This window comes from Plasmodium inui (genome assembly GCF_000524495.1).
Source record: "Plasmodium inui San Antonio 1 unplaced genomic scaffold supercont1.7, whole genome shotgun sequence".
Taxonomy (NCBI): domain Eukaryota; phylum Apicomplexa; class Aconoidasida; order Haemosporida; family Plasmodiidae; genus Plasmodium; species Plasmodium inui.
This window is the reverse complement of record NW_008481841.1, coordinates 824,304-836,700: the sequence shown is the minus strand read 5'-3', so window position 1 is coordinate 836,700 and position 12,397 is coordinate 824,304. Positions and strand designations below refer to the sequence as shown.

The following is a 12,397-nucleotide window of genomic DNA, read 5'->3' as shown; positions in this document are numbered from 1 at the left end:
AAATTTTAATCATCGACCAGGCAGATATCATTTTAATGCAAAACATCTTGACGCTAAAGAATGTGCTAAATTTTGTCAACAAACCTTTGCTCAGATGGGGAAGTGCCAACATAAATCGAATTCCAAAGTATGTCATAAACGGCTACGTCAAGAACTACAGACAGACGATAATTACCGCCAGCATTCTCGACACAACGTTCATTTCGCTAATTCAGGCGGGGAGCAATTACAGGGGCTTCGTCAAACTGTTCATGAAGGGGGGAGACGCGGATGGGCAGCAGGGCAATGGGCAGCTGGGCAGTGGACACCTGGGCAGTGGACAGCTGGGCGATGAGAAAGATGGGCGAAGGACTGATGGGGACAGTGCTCACCTGATCAACGTCGATGACCCGAATCTCCTCTGCAAAACGATCCTGCTAAGCGTAAGAAACCACTTCCACACAAACCAGTATTTCAGAAAAATTGAGTGCCCACACATTCTCCAAATAGAGGAAAGCATCATACAGTTTTTCGCTACAAATGTAATTGACATCCTCACAAATATTAAGCAGCTCCTCATCTTTTTACCCACCTACATTGAATACCTCCGCATATACGAAATTTTAAAAAAAAATGACATTTCTTTTAAAGGGGTAAACGAATATACAAATGAAAAAAAAATTGGAAAAATTCAGAAGCTGTTTAAACTTGGAAGAATAAACATCTTACTGGTTACTGGTCGTTTGGTTTTTTACGAGAGATGTACCTTCAGGGGGGCCAACCACGTCATCTTTTTTTCTCCCCCCAAATTTCTTTTTATGTACTATGAAATGATTAAAAATTTAGTCCGTTCCTCAAATTCGTCCTCCATTTGTTATTATACAAAATATCATACTTACGAGTTGGAACGTATCGTGGGACAAAAACTGGCCATGCAGTTGATGCGGGAGAAGCCCGGCAAGATTACTCTCTTCAAGTGAGCTTACGTTGGTGTGGAATGAAGCGCAGATATATACAGAAAATAACGTGGGGTTAGAAAAAAAAAAAAATTCATATGAAGCCTTGGTGTCCGTCGGGGCCTCACTGATGATGCATCCGTTCGAGATGTTCATCTCTATTTCGACATGAGGAAAGACCTCCCCTTACTTTTGGTGCCTCTCCCCATTTTGGAAAACTCTTCAAAGAAGTCGCGCTCTATATTTCCTTGATGATTTTCCAGTGCATATCCACATTTAGCCTTTTTCTGTGGTAAAGGAGGTGGTGAAATTTTTTTCCACAAAAATATGTAAGGTGTGTTGCGCCTGGTCGTGGTATTACCAGGTTATTTGCTTTTTTTTTTTGTGTTTCTTTCCATCTTTTCTTATTCTTCGTGTTTTTCCCCTATTTCTTCCACATTTGCGCCTACCCCAAAATGCCCCATTTTACCAATTCTCCATAAGACTCAATTTCCAGCTTTTCCAGTTTGATCATCATCTTAAAGGTGAAATTTGCAAACACGTGTGAAATTAAAGCAGCCAATTGTAGTATGAACAGAAAAAAAAAAAATTGCCATTTCGGCTGTACAAACCATTTCCACTTTGGCTAGCTGCAGCTCATAATCAGACAATGTTGATTTTTTCCCAGAACGTTCATGCATTCTGCTAATTATACTGTTTGTTCGTAAAGAACGAAACAAAAGCGCCTTCCTACAAAAATGTCTAAACCGCTATTATGTGCCTAAGAGGTGATAAAAATGCTGAGCAGTGTAGCCATGTAGTTTCGCTCCCCTCCTTAACAACTGTGCGGAAGTGCAACGAGAAATAAGAAGCAAACGCGGCAAGGGTTCAATCGAAATGAGGAAGGCAGAGATGAAAGTCGCAAAGGGGACGAAACAGAAACCACAATTGGGTAAGCATCTTAAAAATTGACGTGATCGCCAAGCAAAAACATCAACAAGTGATTTTTCGACACACGTGCTCGTGGGACGTAAAAATGCGAAAGCGAGCGGAGCAACAACGAATTAAAGGACTCATTTCCACCACTTCCACCGGTGATGATCGCACAGCCGCTGAGCTAAAAGAAGAATGTCAAAGCTCAAAAAGAGTAGACAGCTGCAGGGCATCCATTTCATGCTTGGTATCATTTCGCGCGTTAAACATTCTGATAAAATTAATATTTTTGTGTAAAACGCGATGGAAACTTCGTAAGCTCTGTAAATTCACCTCTTTTATTATCGTATTCACCAGTTTGTTGTTCCTTCTGCAGCTGTTGAAGTACTCTGAGAATAAATTATCCGTTACGAAATCGTCATCGATTATGTTTATTCCTTCCGCGTTTACTTCCGCTTTTATTTCCTCTTTTCCTTCCCATTTTATTTCCACTTTTCCTTCCGCGTTTTCTTCTGCCTTCTTCAAATAAAACGCACTTAAAAAATTATTTAGTTCACAAATGAAGTCCTCCTTGGAGTACATCTTATGTTTGTCTATGTACGAGTCTATCGTTGCAATTTTGTTAACATAAGAGTTGACTTCCCTATCTCCTATGAACATGCTGTGCTCCCCCGTCTTCCCTGCATTCAGGCATACTCCGTTAATCTCACCCTTCGGTTTAATTTTCCATCTCGATGGCTGTGAATTGCTATACGAATGGTACATCAAAAGGGCGTCATCGAACTTGTTCTTCTTTTTTTTTTTCTTCGCCTCCCTCCTTTTATCATTATGACTTAAATTAATTGAAGAGTAGTTCTCCAGCACATATTGAGTAAAGAAATGATGATCCCCCTGTAAGGTTTTTAAAACTACTAGACACAAGTCAATGCACCTCTCAATGTTCTTCTTGGACTTGTCCAACTTTCTCCTGCTATTAATTTTTGAGCTTCCACTGTCATCCCTTTTTATGCCATCGTTCTCTTTAATTTTGTCCAAAGAGTAATACAAATTGAAGACAAAATTTTTGAGGAGGACCCCAACGAGGGATTTAACCCCCTTTTGGAATCTGTTAAGGAGGGGGTTACGGGGAGGGGAGGATTTTTCATAGGGTGAGCCGTTGTTCTGATTTATATATGCCCACATGGGGGGATGGTTCCCTCATGTACAGGACAAGTCAGACAGAAGTGTTCCATGTGCATGCCTAAGGACACACTACTGGATTATTCACCCTCTCGCAAGAGAACATATCTTACAATTATCATGCCACCCATTCGATGCCACTTGGCGCATTTTTCAAACCACAGACACTACTGACAAGAGAAAAAAAAAACTGTATAACCACTATTCTGGGATCACTTCACACGCCTTTTGTGTTCCCCCTCCTTCCCCCCGAAGGTAATGAGAACATCACCGTTTTCCATTCTCATTTCTACCGTGATATGACTGCATATGTGTTAGTGTGTGTGCCTAAATGCTTGTGTATGTACCGGGGTGCAGGCCATTTCCTTACCGTTTCGGAAAAATATCCCCATGCTCCACTGTTTTGCTCATTTTTTTCTTTGCGCTCCCTCCCGTGTGATCACCAAATGGTTCAACTTGGACGGCAATCGATTGGGCAGCAGTACAGGATGAGGGTGCTATCAAATCGGCGCATCCGAGATTTAGTGCGACCAAGTGATTGCCTAAACAATGCTGTTCATTTGCGAAGTGAGCATTCGCTTGTCCAAATGGGAACGAATACGCAAAAAGGGAAAAAATTCAACAGAAACGATTTAAATTAGTCCTGTCGGAGAAGAAATTCTCCCTTTTTCAGGTTTCACATATGTATTAAACTCCTGTTGTGTGGAAAGGAGGTGCCTCATTTGGGAAGTATACACAAAGAGACGCTGCGTCGGTTACCTACATACATGTACACGTGCGTGGGAACAAAGGGGAAAAGTCTCCCATTCTTCTGCCCCCTCCAAAAAAAAAAAAAACGCTTCAAGCACGAGACAGCTTTATGGAGGGTAAATTTTCGTAATAGTACGGCGTCAGGGGGAGAAGGGTGTAGACATGTGAACAAGAGTCCTTTGGGGGGAAGTCCTTTGGAGGGGAGTCCTTCGAAGGAGAGTCCTTTGTGAAGACCTTATCTTCCACAAAGGGAATGTCGCTTGGCGAAGTTACACCGACGTTGTTCTTATCATGTGTCCATTTGGAGGAAATTTTTCCTTTAAAAAAATCATGCGTATGTTTAAAGTATGTGTACGCTTTGGAGGTGTCACAAATGGTCATATTATACTGCACGCAGTGGTCTCCCCCTTCGCATGACAAAATTTTGTTTCCTACCTTTGTGTTCCTACCAGGACAATCAGCACATCGTTTGGCGAAAAATCGCCTTAGTAACTTCCGGACGTACAATTTGCACGCTGTCTCAATTTTGAATAGGCCATATATCTTTTTAAAGCCTGTAAAAAATTTAACTCGCACTTTGTTACGCCCAAAATGTGCATTCGTTTTAACCTCGCGGTAAAATTCGTTAAGCGCTTTCGCAATTGGGGATTTAATTTGCCTCTCTACGATGCATATCCCATTGCAGACGCTTCGCTTTTCTTCATCTCCTATCTTGTTAATAACTTTTATTTTACGAAAAGCATTTCGTAGTAAATTTTTCTCGCTGATCGCCTTGTTCAAGATTTCAAGTCCCCTCCCTGTTCTGAGGGTGCTCGTGACGAGGTCTTTCCCCTCCTCAAAGGTTAGGAACTGTTTCTTTAATTTATCGCTAACTTTGGACACGGGTGGATGAGGGAGAAGTGGAAGGGGGGGAGGCTGCTTGGACGGAAAATTTGCACACTCGCAGGTTGTCACTTTTGCCGTTGGCACTTTTCGAGGCTGGCATGTTGATGGGGTCCTTTCTCGCAGCAGCTCCAAACGCAGGAAGGGACAGCTCATATACAGGTGTGCCCCATTTGTGTGGGACTGCCCCCATTTGTTTCCTCATCTTATGCTTACTTTTAATCATGGCGGATTTACCTGTCCGTTCACTGTGAAGAGGTTGGTAGTGTTTTTTATCTCTTATTTCTTAGTTTTTATTTTTTATCTTTTATTCTTTTTGTCCCATTTTGAAGTTCCAGAAATGCGCTTCAACCCTTACTCAATGTCTTCCTTGAAAATGACACACCGTTTAGCGGCTGGGCAAAGTTCCCACCAGACGCGCTCAATTTGTTGACCTTTAAGTAAATGTGGGAAGGCCGCCCGCTGCAGAAATGGGTCACTTCCAGAGGGGAAAATTCATAACGCGGGTCACAAATTGGGACTCAATTGCGAAGTGGCAAAGTAGCAAAGTGGCAAAGTAGCAAAGTAGCAAATCAGCAAAGTAGCCAAGCCTGTGAACACTGTCTGTAATTTGGCGAGGAGCCCCAACAATCTACAGATAAAATGAAAAAAGTAACATCAAAAGGATGCCGCACATACCGAGCTATCTTGGTTCTTCACCTCATCCGTTTTTATGCAAAGGGCGCGTTTTTCCCGTGCTACCCATTTTGTCCGTTTTTTTTTTTCCTTTTTCTTTCTTTTTTTTTTCCTTAATTTGAAGTTAACATCTCGAAGTCTTTCCCTCCACGTGCATGCAACTTCATTCGTTCCTGTGGCGCGCGTCCCGCACAGTTGAGTTGTAGACAGGGAATGGAAATGAAAGGCTGGCGATGTAGCTGCTATGAGAAGGAACAGCTCCACCCAGGGCAGTAACTACAGATGCACTTAAGCTTGTACATTACATAAAGACAGTGTACACAGTATGTAAAAATAAACATGCCCCGCTTCTCCACCTGCACAGACAGGGCGCTTGAAAAAAAAAAAAAAAAAATTTACGACAGGTATTAACGATGAGGATAATCATGTGTGGTCCATCCTCCAACGAAAAATTACAAAAGGGGGTAGAAGCGTCGCGTTCATATGCGCAGACGGTGTAGGGCGGCCAAAGGGGTGCGATCTCCTCCTTGTCATGATTCGCCCGCTTAATGCCTCCCCCCCACATGCATGTATATGTTTGCACTGGTTAGATGGGCAGAAGGAACTGCGCGAAAGGACACATGTTGGTGGGTGTTCGTAAAAACACAAGGGCTCCCCCATGCCGTAAAAGTGTTGTAATTTTTCAAGTCATGTTCCTCCATAGGGGGGGCACTCGAAAGAGCTATTTGGTTAAGGAGCTTCTCGATATTTTGGCTTAAACTTTCTCTGGAACTTTCGCCCTCTAAATTTATGTAAAAATATGTGTACCTTCATCTCACGTGTAAGTCCCACCGCTCGATACACAACCCATGTGTACGTAGGCCCCCCCACTTGAAAGGTAAATCAGGTGCATATAGGGGGGATCCTCCTTTTGGTTGCTACTCCATGGAGTTAAGCCATTCCCCAAAATGTCCATCACCTCAATTTGGATGATTCTCCTCTGTTAAGGTGGCTAGGCGGTCTTTCGAACATCAGAGAGCTTCGGAAACGGATTCTATGGATCGCAAGATATATCACTCCTTTCATTTTTCAGTCTGCTTTCCTACTCCGTTTTCACGTTTTTGCGCAACTTGTTTGGATACTCAGTGAAGCAAGAGGGGTAGCTCATTCCCCACTGCTCCTTCTCTTTGTCTGCTTCTAGTTGACCCGCTTCTCCCCACTTGGGATGTTTACCCCTCCTTCACATGGTCACATTAGACACTTAAACAGGTGCGATTCGTCCGAGTTGGCATGCAGCTAAACGAATTCACTCATGTTATGTGGTTATTTTCTCGATAGGTCATCCTCCAACAGTATGGCCCCCCGACCCCCCTCTCTTCTCCTTTTCCCTTCTGTCCAGTTACACTTGTCATTCCTACACTTCGATGGGTAGATAAGATGGGGAGCCTCATTCCTTCTCCAAGGGAAAATCACAAAAAAAAAAATTCATCATATGGGCTGGCAAATGTGACTCCTCATCTGGCCTATAAGACTATGCCTACCTTAGTCGAACTGATCATTATGTGAAATTTTCCTTTCATACATTTCTATTTCGATACGTCTTCGCTTCTACTCTGTTGGTGAGGTTCTGTTTCATCTGCCCGTGCTGCCCGCCAGTACTGTGCGGCTTACGCGGATTATGCGATCCCTGGAAGCCCTGTCTCTTGTTGACACTGGAGGCGTCCCTCTTGTCATTGCCGTTGTGAGACAGATAAGGAAACATATCGGAGTTCCTCACGAAGCCGCCGCCAAACTTTTCTCCAAAACTGGAATCGACCAAATTGTTGCTCACGTGGCTACGATCCTCGCTCACACTGCTGCTATTGTAGCGCATCAAATTTTGGTTGGCATACTTCTTCGTGCTAATCGAAAGGGAAGGGGTGGGCTCATAATGGGGGAAGCTGTCACTTAGGCAGTTTTTATTAACCACAGAATAGTCATTGAATTGGGAGTGCTGACTCAAATTGTCCATGTAAGATTTTACCACCTGCTTGTTTCCCCCACCCTGTCTTTGATGCATGTAGCTGAGGAAGTCTTTGTTCATCACCTCATCACTGCAGTAGCTAAGGTTCGACATGTTCATATGCATAAAGGAGCTGCTGTTTTGGGCTTTACTGTCGTCACTGCCAGGGTGGCTTCCATCGCTTCTTTCACTTCTACCGCTTTTGACACTCCCACAGCTTCTATGGCTTCTATCGCTGGCACCACTTCTGGTCCTGCTTCGGTCGGAGAATACGCCTCCACGGAAAGGTCTCTCGCTGGACAGGAAGTAACTAAAGTTGATATACCTCGACGGCTGCTTCGTCGGGGTTGGTAAATGAATGCTCATCGGCTTCAAATTGGATAAGCACCCCTCGACGATTAGGCCCTTCTTCTTAAACTGACTGAGGAGGTTAATCCATACGGAATTCACATTCGTGATGGTCTCATTCGAGTTATGCGATTTTTTTATCATTACGTGATGTCTAGAGAGAACCTTGGCATTACCACATATGATCAACCCATACTTGGCCCTGGTCAATGCTACGTTTAACCTCCTTGGGTCATTTAAAAAACCGATTCCTAATTTTTTGTTCGATCGGACACAAGAAAGAAGGATGAAATCTTTTTCCCTTCCTTGAAATGCATCGACCGATGCCACTTCTATCTCTGTGGAGTGCTGATAAGAGATGCTCTTCTGAAAGAGGGAGGTTATGTAAGCTCTTTGCCCCTCGTATGGTGTTATCACCCCTATCTGAGTTGGCTTCAAGCCACAATTGATGAGAGTCTTGACTAACTTCTCCATGTTGGACGCTTCTTGTCTGTTTAAGTAGCTCGTCCCAGAGGCAGACATTTCTTCTAACCCCGTGGAGTTGTAAAAGAACATAGGACATTTTGGATTGGGCCATGGGAAGTCCTTCAATGGGTATTCTCTCTCCTTCAGGGTGATTCCATTTTGGAGACAACCATCATAGAAGACATACGAGGGAAATTCACTTAATGCTGGGTGCATACGGTACTGTACTTCTAACCTGAAGGGGGTAATACCTAACATAACTAACCGTTCAAATAGGCTCTTTCCCAACCCTGCATTCGCTGCCTTCTTACACACTATTATTGGACCTAATTGGCAGTGATCTCCAACCAGAACAATCTTTTTAGCTCCAGTCACCAGTGGTACTAAGCATTCCGGTTCTGTTGACTGAGTCGCTTCATCGACTAACACTTGACTAAATCGGAACCGTTTCAACCGTTTGTCCATGGCACCCACACAGGTAGTACATATCACATCTGCCTCTAGCAATATTTTATACTCTGCGAAAAAGATTAATTTTTTTAATCTCCTTTCATCCTTCTGTGATAACTCACCAACTTCTTCCTTCAGTTCAAGTAGCTTATTCAGTTCTTCTCCAATGTCTGATTTGAGTAATTTCAACTGATTATGGAGGTACAGATAATCCGCAATGCTGGGGACGAATTCTCTACTCTTAGCACACAGTCGTACCACCTTTAGTCCTGTTTTGTGTATCCTAACAGAAAGCTGATCCACAGCAACGTTACTCGGGGCAGTCACTAGGACCTTCCCCATCTTCGTTTTTGCCAAATGGTACACCAGCGTAGCACAGGTTAACGTCTTCCCTGTCCCTGGTGGTCCCTGTATTAGGGACAAAGGGGACACTAAGCTTTTCTTTATAGCATCAATTTGTGAGTGATTAAGTGCAGCTAGGTTAGGGGCGGAATAATTAACAATACGTGGAGTCGTAGTCCTCTTCCCATGCACCTGATTGCTCAATGCCGTTTTGTAATAATTCAGGGACTCCTCTGACACTTCATGCCCGAGTAGCTTATGATACAGGTACCCACTCAGTGAATACGTGTCTTGGGCGAATTCATTTAACGCTAACTGCATTCGATCGTATGCTGTACTTTTCCAAACAAATTCGACGGTGTACCCTGTGGTTATATTATTTACCCATGGCCCATTAGCCGTACTGGAGGTTCTTAATTCTAAGGCTATTTCTTCCGTGTTGTGAATTCTCGAGATATGCCCTTCGCAGCTCCATACCGTTCCGTCTGCATATGTATAGGATAATTTTAACTCATCTCCTGCTACTAACCTCAGTTCACTTTCTTCCTTCATGTAAATAAAATGGGCATACCTTTTTTTATTCAATCCTATATCCCAACGGACTGTTACATTTGCTTGTTTCTGACCCTCTTTTACCGATTTGTCATAATCCGCTTCCAACTGGATTAATGGGGCGAAGATGGACTGATAATGGTAGCCGTCTTTATACCGTAGCTCCACCTTCACAGGTTCATCATTTAGTATTTCTGCATCTAGCTCATCTATATATACATCTTTCTTATTTTTCCATAATTCTTCTAACTTATTCACATTGTACGATGTGGTTCTCTTTCCCTTCCTTTCTGCTTCTTCCGCCGTGGGGATATTTACTAGCCATTCTAGTAGGCACCTATCCTCAATCACTGGTTGCCACTTGCTCAAATCCCAGTCCTTGATCTTTATTAGCTCCTTCACATTATTTCCTACATTGGTGCAATAGTTGCTCCCAGCCTCGGAGTCCTCCTTCTGGTTCACATGCTGCTCCGTTTTTTCCTTTCCGCTATGGTTCTTCTTCGCTGCAAATACCGCATGAGAACTTCCTTCCCCGTCGCTCACCTTTTCCTGCTCACTTAGGTAGACAAAATCGTCGCTGCTTAGATAGCCCTTACTCTTCAACATGTCTATGTCTTCCTTCGTGCTGACAATGTCATCTTCATCCGTGCCAATTGCCTTCTCTTCCGCGTCGAAATATTCGTACGGGAGGGATTTTCTCTTTTCCTTCTTAGGCTCTCTCTCCGGGGGGTCCTTCAATTCAGCGGGGTTTCCCTTCTCATCTGTTGGCTTCTCCGCGGTTGACTTCTCCCCGGTTGACTTCTCCCCGGTTGGCTTCTCCCCCTCTTGTTCCATTATTTCGCCCCTCCCCTGGCCCTTCCCGCTCAGCGAAATGCATCTGGCTAGGCAAGGGTCCCTGCATATAATGACGACGACTCCCTCCTCGGGCGTCGGTAAGAACCCTAACAGAAACACATTTTTGCACCCACAGTTGTAGCACTCCAAGATGGTTTCCCCAAGGAGGCTATTCTTGTGCAACTTAATTTCCTTATGTTTGGACCTCACCAGGTGCGTGACAATGTGGCTACCACACGTGCCATAGGATCCATTGCAGAACCATCGACTGCATGTGTTGCACTGAACCACACTATCCACAGAATCCATTTCACAGTAACGACATCTAAAATATTTTGGCTTCTCCTTATTCCCCTTACTGACGGATGTCATGTCGACACTATAGCTGTAACTGTCGCCGTTGCTATTCGAGTATTGGCTGCTCTCCCTTGAGTACTTCCTCCTGCCATTGTAATCTTCGTACATTTTTTCCCTATCCTCTTCGTAATCCTCCTTGGATATGCTAACATACCTGTTGGAAGTGCAATCCCCACGGCCGCTTCCCTCGTGGAGGTAGTGAACATTGTCATTATTGCTACTGTGTGGGTTATTGAAGCCCATTCCCTTTCCATCCCTCTGTTGGTTCTGTTTTGTTTTTTTTTTGGATCCTATGTTATTCCACCCGTCACGCTTATCATAATTAGCAATGCGCTCGTCTTCCAAACTTTCATCATCAAGTTCGATCTCACCACCGGCATCGTGATAACCATCATCGACATATCCGTATCTGTTTTCCAATCCGAGATGTCTCCTCTCCATCAGGCTGTCCTCTTCCTCTCTGTGCAGATCATCCAGCCTCTTCTCATGCGACGTGTTGCGAGCCTGTCGTACTAGTTTGCTACTCTTTCCGGTCGACCTACTTTTCTTACTTCCTTCTCTGTACATGGCCGTGGTATCTACGGAGGAATTATCCGTTCCGTCTTCTCCGCCGTCCGCCTCGTTTGCCCTGTTTTCTCCATTTTTCACATTCGTGTCAAAAAACTGCTCCGCAATATTTTTCCCATTTCTCTTTTTTTTCTCCTTCTTTAGGGTACAGAAATGGTAGAAGTCGTCAAAATCGTCCACCTCTATTTCGTTGTAGTCGAATGTGTTGTTCATGATTGACACGTGTGGCGGTGTGTCCCTTTTGAAAAACGTCAAGTGGGGCTCCTCCGCGGGTTATGTGTATCAGGAGAGGGGGGTACTTGTTGGAACAGCTCCTCGTAGGTACACATGTCACTGCATGAGCATGTGCTATCCTCTTTCTGCTGGGGGGATTTATCCTTAGTGCTCACTAGGTACTAGCTCAGGTGTCCCTACCTACTCATCGCACCAAGGTACGAACAGGGAAATAGGTCGTATACTTCGGTATGCACGTGAACAGATGAGTACTTCACAACAGTGCCTTCTTACCCCCCGGCACTTCTCTCTCCTTATAAGCGAGATAAAAGGAGAACATTACCAAACGGTTTTACCTTCTTCAATGTGTGCAGTGTACGTACATGTCGAGATGGGCAAATATCGACGCACACTCCTGTACGTACATGCCTACTCCCTATGTACACTTCTTATGTTGAAGCGGCCACGTGAGCAAAACTGCGCCAGCTCTCTGCCCCCTTCAGCTTTTGGATACCCTTCCCCCACAGAAAGTGTCAAAAAAGGGTGAAAAAAAAGGAAAAAGAAAATTGGCTAATTTTCTATAAAGAAGAGGCAAATTAGCCAACTTTCTATAAAGAAGAAGCAAATTTTTTTGCCCTTTCAAACGGCACTGTACAGAGCCGAACAAAGCTGTACAGGGAGGAACTTCCTAATGACATACACTAGGAATACGTCGCGCAGAGTTTCACCGCTACGTAATTTCGTGTGTTAAAAAGATGGGAGGACAATGCTTTTTTGTTTTGCACTAAAAGGGGCCCAAAAGTTTAGCCATATCATAGGCCCCTTATCTATGTACACGCGCACATGTCATATGTGTACAAATCGCAGAAGGGCAAGTATACATACATAAAAGAATGGTTCCCAATTTGGTGAGAAGAAGAAAAAAAAAAAAAAAGAAAAAAAAAAGAAAATATCT

The 12,397-nt window shown here is 43.8% G+C and overlaps 5 protein-coding genes across 5 annotated transcripts; 1 reads left to right on the top strand and 4 right to left on the bottom strand.

Annotated features, from left to right (window-relative positions):
* Positions 1-35: 35 nt before the first annotated feature.
* Positions 36-959, top strand: C922_02224 (hypothetical protein; the record flags this gene model as incomplete). Its single annotated transcript, XM_008817823.1, has 1 exon — positions 36-959. The coding sequence occupies one exon, from the start codon at positions 36-38 to the stop codon at positions 957-959; it is 924 nt and encodes a 307-aa protein (XP_008816045.1).
* Positions 960-1,093: 134 nt separating this feature from the next.
* C922_02223 (hypothetical protein) lies at positions 1,094-1,452 on the bottom strand (the record flags this gene model as incomplete). The annotated part of the gene is made up of 2 exons (XM_008817822.1): positions 1,094-1,222; positions 1,405-1,452. 2 exons carry the CDS (start codon positions 1,450-1,452, stop codon positions 1,094-1,096), a joined length of 177 nt encoding a protein of 58 aa, XP_008816044.1.
* Positions 1,453-2,045: 593 nt separating this feature from the next.
* Positions 2,046-3,029, bottom strand: C922_02222 (hypothetical protein; the record flags this gene model as incomplete). The annotated part of the gene is made up of 1 exon (XM_008817821.1): positions 2,046-3,029. One exon carries the CDS (start codon positions 3,027-3,029, stop codon positions 2,046-2,048), a length of 984 nt encoding a protein of 327 aa, XP_008816043.1.
* Positions 3,030-3,866: 837 nt separating this feature from the next.
* Positions 3,867-4,884, bottom strand: C922_02221 (hypothetical protein; the record flags this gene model as incomplete). The annotated part of the gene is made up of 2 exons (XM_008817820.1): positions 3,867-4,648; positions 4,875-4,884. The coding sequence occupies 2 exons, from the start codon at positions 4,882-4,884 to the stop codon at positions 3,867-3,869; spliced, it is 792 nt and encodes a 263-aa protein (XP_008816042.1).
* A 2,004-nt stretch (positions 4,885-6,888) lies between these two features.
* On the bottom strand, positions 6,889-11,442 carry C922_02220 (hypothetical protein; the record flags this gene model as incomplete). The annotated part of the gene is made up of 1 exon (XM_008817819.1): positions 6,889-11,442. One exon carries the CDS (start codon positions 11,440-11,442, stop codon positions 6,889-6,891), a length of 4,554 nt encoding a protein of 1,517 aa, XP_008816041.1.
* Positions 11,443-12,397: the final 955 nt, after the last annotated feature.